This window comes from Mobula birostris, chromosome 6 (assembly GCF_030028105.1).
Source record: "Mobula birostris isolate sMobBir1 chromosome 6, sMobBir1.hap1, whole genome shotgun sequence".
Lineage (NCBI taxonomy): Eukaryota > Metazoa > Chordata > Chondrichthyes > Myliobatiformes > Myliobatidae > Mobula > Mobula birostris.
Genome location: NC_092375.1, coordinates 125,491,980 through 125,509,517, shown reverse-complemented (window position 1 = coordinate 125,509,517; position 17,538 = coordinate 125,491,980). Strand labels below are relative to the sequence as shown.

Genomic DNA, 17,538 nt, shown 5'->3' with positions numbered 1-17,538 from the left:
GGTTAAATGGCATATTCTTTTTCCTATGTTCTAGGTTTTTAAGTCTTTGGTTATTTATACTGATCCGATGAAGTTCTCTTTAATTTAAGGAAGAACATCTCATGTCCCATCTAGGCAAGTTACAGCACTCAGGAAGCGCACTGAAATCAACAACTTATGCATTCAGACTTTCTAGTTTGTAACAGAACAGGCTAATTCTGCCACAATATTCTCAATTAAAGCTACTTATTCTTCAATAAAACATAGAGCATAGGAATAGGATCCCAGCGCTCAACAATGTTGTCAATTAAAACTAATCCCATCTGCCCACCCATGGTTTACACATCTCTATTTCCTGACTGCTTATGTGCCTGTCTAAATGCCTCTTAAACATTGCTGTCATAATTTCATTTACCACCTCCCCTGGTCACACTTTACAGGAACCTATCATTCTGCGCAAGGAAATTTGTCTCGTAAATCTTCTTTAAACTTTCTCTTTTTCACTTTAAACCTAATCCCTGCAATGTTTGATAATTCTACCTCAACAAAGAGACTCTATCTGCCCTATACAGCCAGTAGCATTTTATCCTCTGTATAAATTTATTTTATCCATACAAACCCCATAACACAGCACCACAACGTACAGAATAAAGGGGTTCACCTGGAATTCTACCTCAACAAAGAGACTCTATCTGCCCTATACAGCCAGTAGCATTTTATCCTCTGTATAAATTTATTTTATCCATACAAACCCCATAACACAGCACCACAACGTACAGAATAAAGGGGTTCACCTGGAACTCAATTTCTAGACCAGAGTCATAGAGTAATATAGCATGAGAACAAGCTGCTTACCCCATCACTTTCATGCTGACCCAGATGCCAATCTAAGATAATCCTAATTGCCTACAATTGGCCTATATCACTCAAATCATTCCTATTTACGTACCTGTCCAAATGCCTTATAAATGTGGTCATTGTATCTGTCTCAATCACTTCCTCTAGCAGCTCATTTCATATACATACCACCCTCCGCATGAAGAAGTTGCCCCTCTGGTCGCTTTTAAATCTTTCTCCACTTGCTTTAAACCTCTGCCTTCAAGCTTTTATTTACTTCCCCTGGGGGAGAAAAGAATGTTCGCATTCACCCTATCATGCTCCTCACACCCCGATAACATTACTCCTACAATCCAAAGGAATATAGTCCTTGTCTGCCAACCTCTCCCTGTAATTCATGACATTGAATCCTGGCAGCATTCATGTAAAACCTTACTGCACTCTTGATAACATCTTTCTTTTCTATAGCAGGATGACCAAAACTAAACATAACACTCTAAAGTGCAGCCTCAACAGTGTTTTATACAATTGCAAGACATTATTCTAACTTCTATATTGAGTTCCCTGACTGATGAAGGCCAGCCTGCCAAAACAACACACACAAAATGCTAGAGGAACTCAGCAGGTCAGGCAGCACTTATGGAAATTAATGAACAGTCAAAGTTTTGGTCCGAGCCTCTCCTTCAGGATTGGAAAGGAAGGGGGAAGATGCCAGAATAAAAAGGTGTGGGAAGAGGAAGGAGGACTAGCTAGAAGGTGATAGGTGATGCTAGATGGGTGGGAAAGGTAAAGGGCTAGAGAAGGCAGCATCTGATAGGGCAGGAGAGTGGACCATAGGAGAAAGGGGAGGAGGGGAACCAGAGGGAGGTGACAGGCAGATGAAGAGAAGAGGTAAGAGGCTAGAGTTGGGAATAGAAGAGGGAAGGGGAAGGGAAAAAAATTACCAGAAGGAGAATCGATGTTCATGTCATCAGGTTGGAGCTTACACAGATGGAATATGAAATGTTGCTCCTCTACCCTGAGAGTGGCCTCATCATGCAAAAAAGGAGGCCATGGACTGACATGTCAGAATGGCCTTAATATTCAATCGCTGTAGAGGCTTTCTTACTCTTGTGGGATAATGTGTTTCCTGACCTGAGGGATCACTTTGCTTGGCAGGTGAGACTTGTGTCTATGAAACAATCACAGGTTCTGGAGCCTCCTTGGTGATGATTGTAGGAGTTGACTCTGGGACTGCAGGAAGTGGTTCTGACAGCTCTGGTCACCTTCCTTCTCTAACAATTGATTCTGTTCTCCTCAAATGATTGATGTATTACCTCAAGATGATATCAGATGCAATATCCATTGTCTAGGACAGTGGTCTAACTCTCTCCTTAATCTTTCATAGTACCCACTTTTGATCACCTCTATAGTACCTTGGTAGGACTGCTTGTCCAGGAGTGAAACACTGAACCTCCTTATATGAGGAGAACTAAGTGTGAAAGCAAGGGATGACAAAGGAACAGCAAAGCTAGTGAGTAGTTGGTTGTGGAGTGTGCTGCATTGTGGTAAACAAGGAGGAAACTGGTGAGCTTCTGATTCAGTGTTAGTGTAGGTTGTTTTGCTTACATTGCTTGCAGTACATTCGTTAGACTTTGGATGGTGTAGATATAATATGTCTTATTCCATTCATTTTCAGGAATGACTGAAAGTGTTCCACAACAAACTGTGGTTCATTGTCACTGACTAAATGTTCTGGAACAGTAGTTTGAGAAGATGCTTCTCAGCACAACAACAGTGTGCAAGGTTGTAGTGGAGGCTAATGGGAACATTTCTGATCACTTTGTAGCTGCATCCACCACTACCAAAGAAATTTATGCCCATGAATGGTCCAGCAAAATCTCTAGGAATTCTCTGTTTGGGCAATGTAGACCATTCCCAGGGATGGAGTGGCTGCTACCTGTGGCATCTGTAGGATGTGTTGGCAAGCTACTCATTCTGCTGATCTATCCCAGGGCACCAGATAATTTTTTCTCTGTAGCGGTAGGGAAATGTGATGTAAAGGCTATGGAGCATTTACTTCCAACACTGATAACGTGACGTGGCTGCACCTATACCACAGACAAGCTTCACTGGACGATGTGGACCATAATGTGTGAGTTCATTGCCTGATGTCACTATTTCCTTTACCTTTTTGAAAGGCATTCCACAACTGTTTTGTCCATTACCATTTCAGCACTAAGTAGTCCAAGGAGTGGAGCACAGTTGCCAGATTTGGCAGGAACCTGTTATGGTAATTGACAAATCCTAAAATGGACCTCAACTGTGATAAGTCCCATGGCCTTGGGGCACACAACACTGCTTGAATTTTCTCAGCACACTTGTGTAATCCTTGTACATCAATGATGTGATTACAATAAGTGATATCCGGTTTTAAGTATTCACATTTGTTGTGTCATGCTCTGAGCCCATAATCTTCTAATGTTTTTAACACTATCTAGAAATTTTGGAGACTTTCCTTGTCATCTCTGCCAGTACTTAAAATGTCATCTAGTTGACACTGAGTGCTGGGCAACTTTGCAGCAATTGGTCCATAGCTTTCAGTCAGACTGCAGGTACAGATGCTATTCCAAAAATAAGCCTATTACAGCCATAAGGCCCTTTGTGAGTGTTCATAGTGAGAAACACGTTGGACTCTTCTTCTATCTCCAGCTGTAGGCAGTAAGCCTGAACTAAGTCCACTTTGTTGAAGTGATTCCCTCCAGAAAGGAGTGCAAAGATATCCTGTATCAGTACTAGGTTGGTAGTGATCTTAAACTCACCACAGATCCTGACAGACCCAACTTTCTTGGCCACTGTGACCATTGGCATTACCCATGGGTTCCACTCAATCTTGGAAAGAATTCCATCAGCCTACAATCCAGCTACTTCATCACGGATAGTATAAGGAACCAGATGGGCTTTGTAAAACTTGGTTGTAAAATTTTATTTAACACTATTTCACTCTTGATATGTTTGAGTTTTCCTTTGTCATCCCTGAACATTGTGTGGCATCATCCAGAAATTTTTTTAATTCACTTTCAGTTGACTCTATTGCAGAGTATGTGGCATGTAAATGGTGGATGGATCTGCAATCAAGTTGTAGTTGTCTCAGCCAATCATGGCTGCATAATGCTACCCTGCTGTTTTTACCACAAACAAGTTTAATGTGGCTTGTTGGTTGATGTATTTCACTGTTACAAATGTCATTCACACAGGAGTTATCTTTTCTCTGTTATGAATTGTTAGTTGGATATCTGCAGGTTTCAGTTCGGTATCTTTGACATGACAATCAAGCATATTGTGTGGAATGACTGAAACAGCCAAGCCAGTGTCCAAATCCATTTTAATTAATTTGCCGTTCACTTCTGGTGTAAGCCATATTGTTGTCTCTTGTTATTTTTCACATTGAATATCACAAAGCTGCTCAGTCCTGTGTGACCCTCATCACTGTCAGATTTTTCATCAACAGGATACAGATTTGTGCTCTCTTTGAAACTGCAACTTGACTTTTTAGCTTTTCCTCTTTTCTCTTCCCAGTGCAGTCCATTTATGTTTTTCTGCTGCTCAACATCCTCTTTTACAGTGCCTATTAAAAGTATCCCCCCCAGAAGTTTTTATGTTTTATTGTTTTACAACATTGAATCACAGTGATTTAATTTGGCTTTCTTGACACTGATTGACCAACAGAAAAAGACTCTTTTCTGTCAAAGTAATCTAAATTAATTACAAATATAAAACACAAAGTACTTGATTGCATAAGTATTCACCCCCCCCCCCTTTAATATGACACACAAAATCATCACTGGTGCAGTCAATGGGTTTTAGAAGTCACACAATTAGTTAAATTGAGATCTGGTTTTGAAATCTGTATGCAGTCAAGGTGTTTTAATTGATTGGAGTAAAAATACACAGGTATCTGGAAAGTCCAACTGCTGGTGAGTCAGTATCCTAGCAAAAGCTACATCATGAAGACAATAAATCACTCCAAATAACTCTGTGAAAAGGTTATTGAAAAGCACAAGTCAGGAGATGGATTCAAGGAAATTTCCAAGTCACTGAATATCACTTGGTTTACAGATAGGTCAAGTTTGCAGATGATACAAAGATTGGTGGAGGAGCAAGTAGTATTGAGGAAACAAGAAGGCTGCAGAAGAACTTAGACAGTTCAGGAGACTGGGCAAGAAAGAGGCAAATGAAATACAATGTTGGAAAATGCATGGTCATGCACTTTGGTAGTAGAAATAAATGTGCAGTCTATTTTCTAAATGGAGAGAAAATCCAAAAATCTGAGATGCAAAGGGACTTGGGAGTCCTTGTGCAGAACATCCTAAAGGTTAACTTGCAGGTAGAGTTGGTGATGAGGAAGGCAAATACTTCCTCACCACCAACATTCATTTCAAGAGATCTAGAATACAAGAGCAGGGCTGTGGTGCTGATGCTTCATGAGGCACTCGTGAGGCCTCACCTTCAGCACTGTGAACAGTTTTTCCCTCCTCATCTAAAAAAAGATGTGCTGGCATTGGAGAGGGTTCAGAGGAGGTTCACAAGGATAATTCCGGGAATGTATAGGATTAACATATGAGGAATGTTTGTCAACTCTGGGTTTGTACTCACTGGAATTTAGGATAAGGGGTATCTCATTGAAACCTTTTGAATATTTTAAGGCCTAGACTGAGTAGATGTGGAAAGGATGTTTCCCATGTCGGGGAGTCTCAGACAAGAGGGCACGGCATCAGGATAGAGGGATACCCATTTAAAACAGAGATACAGAGTAATTTCTTCAGCAAGGGTGGTGATTTTGTGGAATTTGTTACCACAAGCAACTCTGGAGGCCAGATCGTTCAATGTATTTAAGGTGGAGATTGATAGGTCCTAGATTGGCCACGGCATCAAAGGTTACAGGGAGAAGGCCAGGGAGTGGGTCTGAGGAGGGGGAAAAGAGGATCAGCCAAGATTGAATGGCGGAGCAGATTTGTTGGGCCAAATCACCTCATTCTACTCTCATGCCTTATGGATGGAGCTACAAGCTTCAGAAGCTAAGTTGGGAGAGACTGTGCATACAGCAACTGTTGCCTGGGTGCTTCACCCCTTGCAGCTTTATGGAAGAGTTGAAAAAATTTACATAAAATCTCAGCTTGAGTTTGCCAGAAGGCATGTGGGAGACTCTGAAGCCAGCTGGAAGAAGGTTCTAAGGTCTGATGAAACTAAAACTGAGCTTTCTGGTCATCAGACTAAGCACTATGTTTGGCATACGCCAAACACCACCCATCATCAAAAAAAACACTATCCCTACCGTATGGGGATGGTGTGGGCATGCTTCACTGCAGCAGGCCCTGGAAGACTTGTGAAGGTAGAAGGTAAAATGAATGCAGCAAAATACAGGGAAATCCTTGAGGAAAACCTGATCCAGTCTGCAACAGAACTGCAACTTGGAAGTAAATTTGTTTTCCAGCAAGACAATGACCCCAAGCACAAAGCCAAAGCTACACAGGAGTGGCTTAAAAACAGCAAAGTTAATGTCCTAGAGTGGCCAAATCAGACTCCGGTCCTCATTCTAATTAAGAATTTGTGGCTGGACTTGAAAAAGGCTGTTCACTCATGATCCCCATGCAGTCTGACAGAGCTTGAGCAGTTTTGTAAAGAAAAATGGGGAAAAATTGAAGTTTCCAGATGTGTAAAGCTGATAGAGATCTATTCACACAGACTCAAGGCTGTAATTGCTGCCAAAGTTGCATTTACTAAATACTGATTTGTTGAGAGTGATATCTTATACAATCAGTTATTTTGAGTTTTATATTTGTAATTAATTTAGATCACTTTGTAGAGATCTGTTTTCACTTTGACACGGAAGAGTCTTTGTCTGTTGATTCAATACTGTAAAAAAAAACATGGAAACATCCAAGGGGAGTAAACACTTTTTCAGGCACTGTATGTGCCTGACTTTGTTGCATTTTCTGCAAGTTTCGCCTTTAAATCTGCATTGGTGTATGTGATTGCTGCATTGGTGCGTGTGGTGTATGTGAGCCTCTGCCACAACGGTAACACAACATGTTCAAACAGGCTGGTTTCTGTTAACACACTGCAATTTTGTTTGTGCCCACTTTCATTCCTGATTGCAATGCAATTTCAATTCTGTCTGATATTTTCATAAATACAGCTATTTCAACTGCTCTTTTAAATGTGACAATTTCTTCAATTTAGCCACGTACACTTAAATGGCCTTCCTTCCTTTTGATTCTGCTTATGAAACCTAAAGTGTTTTTGTAACCAACAATGGATTTTGTTCTAAATGTTCCTGCATTACTTTCACAATACCGTAACAGCAACGTTAATTTCCGCTGGTTTGGTTGGAGCAGTCAAACTCCTAAGTAAACTGTATGCCTTTAAACCCAATGCACTCAGCAAAACTTAGTCTTGCTTCTCATCAGCTGTTCCATTTGCTTTAAAATACAGCTTAATTCGCTCAGTATACATATTCCAGTCATCAGTTCTTCAATTGAATGTGTCTTATCTTTTCAATATAGTCAGCCATTTCTTTTATTAATTTATGATTATTATCTCCTGGTGCTCACTGTTTACTGATGCGTGAACTTGTCTGTTTTGTGCCTTTTTTTTAACTCGTCTGTTACTCACCGCGCTTTTTCTTGACTCAAATGTCTCGCTGCACTTTTTTTTGTAACTCAAAGGTCTTGCTGTACTTCGAAAGGTAAGTAGATATCTCAGATTCATTTAAGACTTCCTCATCACCACTGTTATGTTTTATAACTCCAAAACATGAAACTAATTAAAATAAAAACACAGAACTGGGAATAACTCGTTTTAGTTTCATTTTTACTTCGGCGAGTCGAGCATGTATTACTTGGTGGTGTGATGATATATGTCATTCACTTACTTTTACATATAACCCATAACAGGTTACTTAAAAGAACAAGAATGCTCAAACAATATATTTACAATATTAATCAAATATTACTGAGATATTAAGCACACAACAGTATCCTCTCACATTCCAAAGGTGTACAGATTGTTAAGGGCTGGTAAATTCTAGAAATGCTACGTTGGCACCAGAAGCATGGCGATTTACCCCAGCACATCTTTCGACTATGTTGGTTGTTAATGCAAAGAACACATTCCACTGTATGTTTCAATGTACATATGATAGATAACTAAAGCTAATCTTTATCTATACTCTTTCCAGCTGTATTAATTCTTTCCAATAACAGAGTAACCAAAACTGTGCATAATACCGTTGATGTGTCCTCACTAATATCTTATGCAACTGCAACTTATCTTCCTAATTCCTATACCCAGTGTCCTGACTATTGAAGGCCAACATGCTAAATCCTCACTACTCTGTTTACTGGTGATGCAACTTTCAAGGAACCATGTATTTGTAGTCTTAGGTCCCTGTGTTCTACAACTCTCCCAGGGTTGTACTGTTCACTGTGAAAATTCTACCCTAGTTTTACTTCTCAAAATGCTATACCTTGTAATTATCTGAATTAAATGTCGTTTGTCAATTCTCGGCCCACTTACCTAGCTGATCAAGATCCCCTTTCAATTTCTAATTAAAGCCATTTGCAATATGCAATATTGACAATGTCAATAACAGAGATGTTAAATTTGCCCATTAATACTACCTTATTTTTCTTATAGTTGTCTACAATCTCCATATACATCTACTCCTCTAATTACCACTTATTATGAAGGCCCAATAATACAGTCCTATCAAAGTGATTATCATCTTCTTGTCTCTATATTCTACCTTATAGACTCACTGGACAAATCCAGAAAAATATCCTCTTTTTGCACTGCTGCTATTTCCTCTTTCATCAAAATGGCCATCCCATCACCCATGACCCCCTTACCCATACCTCTATCACATCTGTGGCATCTGTACCCTGGATCATTAAGCTGCAAGTCTGCTCTTCTTTCAACAATGTTTTTGTTATGGTCATAATATCCCAGTCTTCAGAGCCAATCCATGGCATTGAGTTCATCTATCTTCCCTGTCAGTCTTCTTGCATTGAACCATATACAGTTCAAGCCACCAGTCTTGCACTCTCTTTGCTGTCCTGCCTACTAAACTTGCCACAGTATTTGCCCTCAACTTCTTATTTTCCTCATTTCTGCACAGGACCCACCTTCCTGACCATTCAGTTTAAACTCTCCATCTACCATTCCTTTGTCCAATTTCTCTGTTGATCAAAATCCTGTTGTAGCCTTAAACAACCTTCTTCGCTAACCATCACACCACAAATCCTGGAGGCGTCTGCAGACTTACTAATGATATAACCTACATTCTCATTCAAGGCATTAATACATGACAATCAAAGGATGACTCAGCATCAATCCTTAAGGCATACCATTGGCTTTCAAAATGAAAAGCAGCCCATCACCACCACTCTCTGTGTCCTACCAACAAGCTGATTTTGTATCCAGTGGGCTAGCTCACCATGAACCCCATGTGTTCTATCCTCCTGCACCAATCCACCAAGTCAGGACTTGTCACGGACCTTGCCAAAGTGCATATAGACGTTGTCCACAGCACTGTCCTCATGAATTTGTTCTCTTCAAAAAAAAAACTCGAATTCTCCCCACACAAAGCCATGTTGACTGCCTATAATCATTCCTTGCATTTCCAAGTGCAAATAAATCCCATCTCTCAGAATCTCAGAGAGATGTCAGTATCCTATCTCTTCTAAAACCTTTCTGGCCACTGTTACAAGTCTCACTGGCTTGCAGTGTCCTGGCTTATATCCTCTACCTATAAATAAAGTCAGAACACTAGGTATACTTCAATGTCTCACCATTCGCTAACAATAATCGGCCCCAGAACAACACAAAGGCCCCAGAAATCTCACCCTTGCTTTCCATGATACGTCTAGCAGGTCCCTGGGAATTACCCAGCTTTATGCATTTCTCAATCTCTAGCACCTTCTGTATGATGTTGAGATGCTCCAGAATGTCACTGTTTCTTCCCCTGAACTCACTGGCTTCAATATCCTTCTCCAAGGAAAATATGGGCAAGAAATATTCATTTAAGATCTTGCACATTTTTCATAACTCCACACATAGACTGACGTATTGATCCTCAAAGTGACCTAAAATTCCCTACCTACCATTTCATTCTTAATATACTTAAAGGATCCTCCTTTATGTGATCTGCCAGAGATATCTCATGGTTCCTTTTTGATCTGCTAATTTGTTCGTAAGTATTTTTCAATATTCTTTCTATTCTTCAAGAGCAACTGCCTGAATTTGACATATACTTTATGGCCACTTTATTAGTTACACTTGTACAGCTGCTTGTTAATGGAAATATCTAATCAGCCAATCATGTAGCAGCAACTCAATGCATCAAGGCGTGCAGACAATGTCAAGAGATTCAGTTGTTTTTTTTTGGATTAAACCTCAGAATGTCGAAGAAATGTGATTTAAGTGACCTTGAGCATGGGATGATTGTTGGTGCTAGATGGGGTGGTTTGAGTATCTCAGAACTGCTAATGTTCTGGGATTTTCACATAAAAGATTCAATAGAGCTTACAGGGAATAGTGCAAAAACAAAAAAAAACATACATTCAGTGAGAGGCAGTTCTGTGGGCAAAAATACCTTGTCAATGAGAGAGGTCAGAGGAAAATGGCCAGACTGTTTCAAACTGACAAGAAGGCAACAGTAAGTCAAATAGCTACACTCACAACACGCTGGAGGAACTCAGCAGGTCGGGCAGCATCCGTGGAAATGATCAGTCAATATTTCGGGCCGGAACCCTTCGTCAGGTTTCCTCCAGCGTGTTGTGAGTGTTGCTTTGACCCAGCATCTGCAGAATATTTTGTGTTTAAAACAAATAGCTATATGTGTCACCCAATTCTGATATGGCCCAAGTGCAGAGTGAGCGACACTGTGTTAAAACCTTACTTCTAATTATCACCTGTTACCTGATGCAAGAACACACAGTACTACAAGAGATAAAGCAACTTCTTCTTTATTAGTAGCTCGCTACTGGAAAGAAAGCGCACTTCTCGGATCCGTACCAGTGGTCTCTCTCCCTCAAAGTACAGAGACACAGAGTTTTTATATCATTTATGTCATGTAACAGGAAACAACTTTTAGCTACTCCCATAGTCACATGCCCAGCAACAGTGGTATTTTAAGACAAATACCCTTTGGTTACCTTAAAAGGCAAAAGCCATCAAACTGAGATTGTGCACAATGAGGTAGTTCCTCATTTTTTTTTGGACAGTTTTACCACATCGTGCAGGTAAAACAAGAATTGCAAGGTCATATTGAACCTTTGTCTAACTTAAGAGTATTTATAGGACTAGCTTACAAAGACAGAAAAGCGGAACCCAATTCACAAAACATAACTTCTGCAGACCACCCAGACAGAAGTCCGAGCAACCCCTCCTGACAAGGGTCCGAAAACCATCCCCCAACCCCTTCAACCCTTCAACATATCAACTGGAGCGGGTGGATGGTTCACAAAACTTTAATGCGAATAGTGTTAAAGGGAAAATAAAACAATAAACGCTAGGCCAAACAGAGCCGTTAACTAAAACTCTCAAACGGGAAATGAAGCCTACACTGCGGCTGAAAAGAACATCTAAATATTAAACGAATACCCCTAGTCTTTAGAGTTGGTTGACTCAACAGTCCAATTTCTCAGGCAAGACCGATGCAAACAGGCAGCGAAGCATTGCCGTGCTCTGTCCAAGTTTTGACAAGCACTCAACTACGTATGGAGTTAAATACTGTCACAATTAAATAATAATTAGCAGAAACGTGCAAATTCACAAGTGCAATTGCCCTATCTACTGTGCTACCGAATCCGTGATTGTGACAATGTGATACAACAGTGGTGTACAGAAGAGCTTCTCTGAATGCACAACACATTGAACCTTGAAGCGGATGAGCTACAGCACCATTAGACCTTAATCATACACACAGTGACCACTTTATAATGTATGGGAAGTACATAATACAGTGACTATTGTGTACGTAACAAGGTATACCTCTTTCTTATTCCTGATCAGACCCACAACATCCTTCATCAGAATCAGGTTTATCAGTTCTTTGAGGAAGTAAGAAGTAGGAAAGGCAAAGAAAAGTCAGTGGATATTGTTCATTTAGATTTTCAGAAATCCAGGATGCTACACAGAAGACTGCTAAACTAGGTAAGAACCCACAATATTACAGAAAAGATACTAGCATGAACAGAATATTGGATGATTAGCAGAAGGCAAAGAGTGAGGGTAAAGGGGGTCTTTTCTGGTTGGATGTCGGTGACAAGTGGTGTTCCACAGGGGTTGATGTCAGGTCCACAACTTTTCATATTATGTATTAATAATATAGATGATGAATTGATGGTTTAGTGACCAAGTTTATGCATGGCACAAAGACAGATGAAGGAGCAGGTAGTGTTGAGGAAGCACAGAGTTTGCGAGGCACCAGGCAAAGAAGTGGTAGATGGAATATAGTTTAGGGAAGTGTATGGTCAAACACTTAGAAGGAATAAAAGCATAAACAGGGAGTGAATTCAGTAATTGGAAGTATAAAGCAACTTGGAAGTTCTAGAGGTTAACTTCGAGGTTGAGTTGGAAGTAAGAAGGTAAATGCAATGTTTGCATTCATTTCTAAAGAACTGGAAATATAAAAGCAAGGATGTAATGCTAAGGCTTTATAAGATGAGGTCAGACTGCACTTACAGTATTGTGAGCAGTTTTGGGCCCTGCTGGCATTGGAGAGGGTCCAGAGAAGGTTTTGAGAATGATCCCAGGAAAAAAAAGGTTAATATATAAGGAGTGTCTTCTGGCTCTGGGCCTGTACTTAGTCATAGTCATAGTCATACTTTATTGATCACGGGGGATATTGTTTTTTGTTACAGTTGCACCACAAATAATTAAACAGTAATATGTAAATTATGCCAGTAAATTATGAAATAAGTCCAGGAGCAGCCTATTGGCTCAGGGTGTCTGACCCTCCAAGGGAGGAGTTGTAAAGTTTGATGGCCACGGGCAGGAATGACTTCCTGCGACGCTCTATGTTGCACCTTGGTGAAATGAGTCTCTGGCTGAATGTACTCCTGTGCCCAACCAGTACATTATGTAGTGGATGGGAGACATTGTCCAAGATGGCATGCAACTAGGACAGCATCCTCTTTTCAGACACCACCGTGAGAGAGTCCAGTTCCATCCCCACAACATCATCGGCCTTACGAATGAGTTTGTTGATTCTGTTGGTGTCTGCTACCCTCAGCCTGCTGCCCCAGCACACAACGGCAAACATAATCGCACTGGCCACCACAGACTCATAGAACATCCTCAGCATCGTCCGGCAGATGTTAAAGGACCTCAGTCTCCTCAGGAAATAGAGACGGCTCTGACCCTTCTTGTAGACAGCCTCAGTGTTCTTTGACCAGTCCAGTTTATTGTCAATTCGTATCCCCAGGTATTTGTAATCCTCCACCATGTCCACACTGACCCCCTGGATGGAAACAGGGGTCACCGGTACCTTAGCTCTCCTCAGGTCTACCACCAGCTCGTTAGTCTTTTTCACCTTAAGCTGCAGATAATTCTGCTCACACCATGTGACAAAGTTTCCTACCGTAGTCCTGTACTCAGCCTCATCTCCCCTGCTGATGCATCCAACTATGGCAGAGTAAATTACTTGCTGGAATTTAGAACAATGAAGAGGGGCATCTCACTGAAATATAAGAAACATTGAAAGCCCGAGATAAAGTGGATGTCGACAGAATATTTTCAATAGTAGGAGAATCAAAGCCACAGCCTTTTCAATAGAAGCATGTGAACTGAGATGATGAGGAATTTCTTTAGGCAGAGAGTGATGAATCTCTAGTAATAATTGTCACAGACAGCTGTGGAGGCCTGGTCACTGGGTATATTTAAAGTGGACATTGATAGGTTCTTAATTAATAAGGACAAAGGTTATGGGGAGAAAGCAGGAGAACGGGTTTGAGAGGGAAAATAAATCAGCCATGATCAAATGGCGGAGCAGGCTTGATGGGCCAAATCACCTAATTCTGCTCCTTTGCCTTATGATCTTTTTGTCACTGACATTAGTCAACAAATTTTGTTGTTTTTCACAGCAGTACAATGCAGGCAAAAAAGTTTCAGTTAAACAAAACATTGCAAAAGTGGAATAGTGAGGCAATGTTCATGAACTGTTCAAATCTCTGATGGTAGAGGGAAAGAATCTGTCCCTAAAATGTCATCAGTCATGTTCCCTAATTCAAGCACTCTTGTTTTTCACTCTAACAGGAATATGCTGGAGCTGACTTCAGTTTTAAAAGCCTCCCAATTGCCAGACATCCCTTTACCAGCAACAGCCTCTCTTGATCAATTTTAAAGACTTCCCATCTGACACCATTAAGCTTTCCCCCTATTTTGTTGTTTAACTCTTGGACCAGGCCTATCTTTCTCCATAGTTATCCTGAAACTAATATAATTATGCACACTGATCCCAAATTGCTCCCCCACTGACAGTATACTGCTTTTTAAGTATCATTCTAAGTAAAATTCTGCAATTGTTTAAAAAAATTCCAAAAGAAATATAAAAAGGAATATTTTTAAAAATTGATAATATTTGTTTAAAATGCCTCATACTGAGTATGAAATTATGGGTTAGGAACTGGGTCCATTCCCTTGGCCAAATGATTGCTATTAAGAGATGTGTATTAGTGTGGTATCAGATTAGATTCAGTGATCCCGGTAACTGGATCTACACCTCCTGATTTTCAAGTCTTTATTGGTGGCCGAAACAAAAATGTTAGGTGTATGATCAGTAATGTCTGCAGATAACAGGAAACCAGATACTGGAGGAATTGAACAAAATACAAAAAAGTGGGATGATCTATTTATTATTTGATCATCACACCCACCCACGTCCCTGAAGGTCCAGGAGCAATGCAAAGATATTAATGCCACAGTGAACAAAATATTAGACTCTGTTAATACAATTGTGGCTTTCGTGACTTAGATACAATTGATGCATCAGTTGTCATTTTGTGATGTACAAACAAGACACAAAGCACTCTGGAAACATTTCATATTCAGCCATTCCAATTGCTGTAATCTGAGGATAAATAGAGGTTTCCATTGATTCACCCACTGAACAGATGTTACTTTTTAATATGAATTTGTAAACTATAGATGTGTCTTGATCACTATGATGTAAAAACAGGGAACATGTTTTCTAGGTGAACTGCATAGTATTTCTGCCTTTTAATCACTTGGGGAGAAAAGTAATGTACAATGTTAAGCGATATTTTAAAAGCCCATGGATTTTTAATGGAAGGGTAAAGTAATGAAAGAAAACTATTTCATAAAGGAAAGAACTACAGCAAGAAACTGATTTCAATAAAATAGTTCACATGGAATAGATCAATGGAGAATTATTTTTATTTGGGCCATTCATCATTGTTAACTTACTTTGGCTATTTTTGATGTCTGTCCCTAATTTAATATTAGTTTTATCAGGATTTCTTTGATCTTTTTACACCTCTATATAAATATGGCCAGAAAGTAATTATTCAACAAGTCTATTATTTGGTTATTTTTATTAGCAATATTGTCAATATCTAAATTTAAAGGGACCTTATTGCTATCATTCTCCTAGATTAATCATTGGAAAATACATATGGATTTATTTGGAAGAGGATAAAAATGAATTTACATATGGTGTCTTCACATTCTACATTTAATATACAAGCTTAGAAATGAAAAAGAGACTTCAATGGGAAAAATTTGTTTGTATCTCTAGCTTTGATTATTCCAATGGCCCACTTGCCAATCCCATATTTTGCTTCCTCTGTAAACTTGAAAGCCAAAATTCTCCTGTCTAAAGATGATAATTCCATTCTTGCTTTTAGATGCTTTCAGTTCTTTCCCTAATCATTCCTACTCTCCCTAATCTCATCTACACAACCTTAAAAGATATCTGTGATCTGTCCAGGTTTCTGATGCATACAGGAGTGTTGGGATTACCACTGCTTTGTACACTAACATTTTGGTGTCTGTTCGGATGTCACGATCATGAAAGACTCTTGTTCGGAGAACTGGTTATTAGTACTGAGGGCATGAAGGTGTTGAATGTAAAGTTGTAATATATAAACAGTATCCTAAAATATATATTGCTGGCGTCTATAGGTCCTCTAGAGCAGGGTAGAGAGCCAGTAAGATTGCATCTGTTGTAGATCTGTTGAGGCCATAGGCGAACTGCAGCAGGTCCAGATCTTTGCTTAGGCATGAGTTAATTCTAGCCATGATTAACTTTTCAAAGCACACCATCCCAGTAGATGTGTGTGCTACTGGGTAATAGATTTTGTGGCAGCACGAAAATGACCACAGCATTGAGAAGTTGATGATGTCCTTGAACATTCCAGCCAGCTGGTCAGCACAGGTTTTCATTATCTGGCCAGTGTTTGCCCTCTTGCATGATGTTTTCACATTGGCTTCCGAGACAGAGATCAAAGAGCCATTGGATGTTCCGGGAATTTGCATAGCTGTAGTGTTTTTCTCCCTTTCAAAGCATACATTACATGCATCAAAGCATATATGACATTGTAGGCATCACTGAATCGTGAGTGAAAGAAGATTATATAGTGCATATAAAAAGTGTTCACCATCCCCCACCCCATGCCTTGGAAGTTTTCATGTTTTATTGTTTAGTGATCTAAATTAATTACAACTATAAAACATAAAATAATTGATTGCATAAGTATTCACCCCTTTTAATATGACACACCAAAACATCACTGGTGCAGTCAATTAGATTTAGAAGTCACATAATTAGTTAAATGGAGATCACCTGTGTGCAGTCAAAGTGCTTCAATTGATTGTAGTAAAAACACACCTGGCAAGTCAGTATTCCGATAAAAAAAATTGCACCATGAAGCCAAAAGAACACTCCAAGCAACTCCACAAAAAAAAGTTATTGAAAAACACAAGTCAGGAGATCAATACAAGAAAATTTCCAAGTCATTGAAGATCCCTTGGAGTACAGTTAAGTCGATCATCAAGAAATGGAAAGAATAAATCTGACTAGAACATGCCATTCTAAAAAACTGAGTGATTGTGTAAGGAGGGGACTAGTGAGGGAAGCCACTAAGCGATCAATGACTACTCAGGAGGAGTTACAAGCTTCAGTGGCTGAGATGAGAGAATGCTTCATCAGTTGCAGCTTTATGGGAGAGTGGCAAAGAGAAAGCCACTGTTGGGGGGGAAACCAAAACTCACATAAAGTCTCGGCTAGAGTTTGCCAGAAGGAATGTGGGGCGCTCTATAGTCAGCTGAAAGGTGGTGCTATGGTCTGATGAAACCAAAATTGAGCTTTTTAGTCATCAGACTAAGTGCTACATTTGGTATAAGCCGAACACCACACATAATCAAAAACACACTATCCCTACTGTGAAGTATGGTGGTGGCTGCATCATTCTGTGGAGATGCTTCACTGCAGCAGACTCTGGAAGGATTGTGAAGGTAGAGGGTAAAATGAATGCAGCAAAATACAGGGAAATCCTCAAGGAAAACCTAATGCAGTGTGCAAGGGAACTGCAACTTGGAATACTATTTGTTTTCCAGAAAAAGAATGATCCTAAGCATAAAGCCAAAGCTACACAGGAGTGGCTTAAAAACATCAAAGTTAATGTCCTGGAGTAGTCAAGTCAGAGTCCAGACCTGAAT

The 17,538-nt window shown here is 39.9% G+C and overlaps 1 protein-coding gene across 5 annotated transcripts in view; it reads right to left on the bottom strand.

The window, feature by feature from the left end:
* LOC140199345 (sperm-associated antigen 16 protein) overlaps positions 1-17,538 on the bottom strand; it is a 656,665-nt gene that overhangs the window by 396,922 nt on the left and 242,205 nt on the right. Inside the window, exon 11 of one of the 5 annotated variants that reach the window (XM_072261237.1) lies at positions 13,488-13,540. The exons of the other annotated variants lie outside the window; for them this stretch is intronic. Coding sequence (XP_072117338.1) covers positions 13,501-13,540 — 40 coding nt within the window. The 3' untranslated portion in view covers positions 13,488-13,500. Of the gene's footprint in view, positions 1-13,487; positions 13,541-17,538 lie in introns of those variants that run through there. 5 annotated transcript variants of the gene reach the window in all.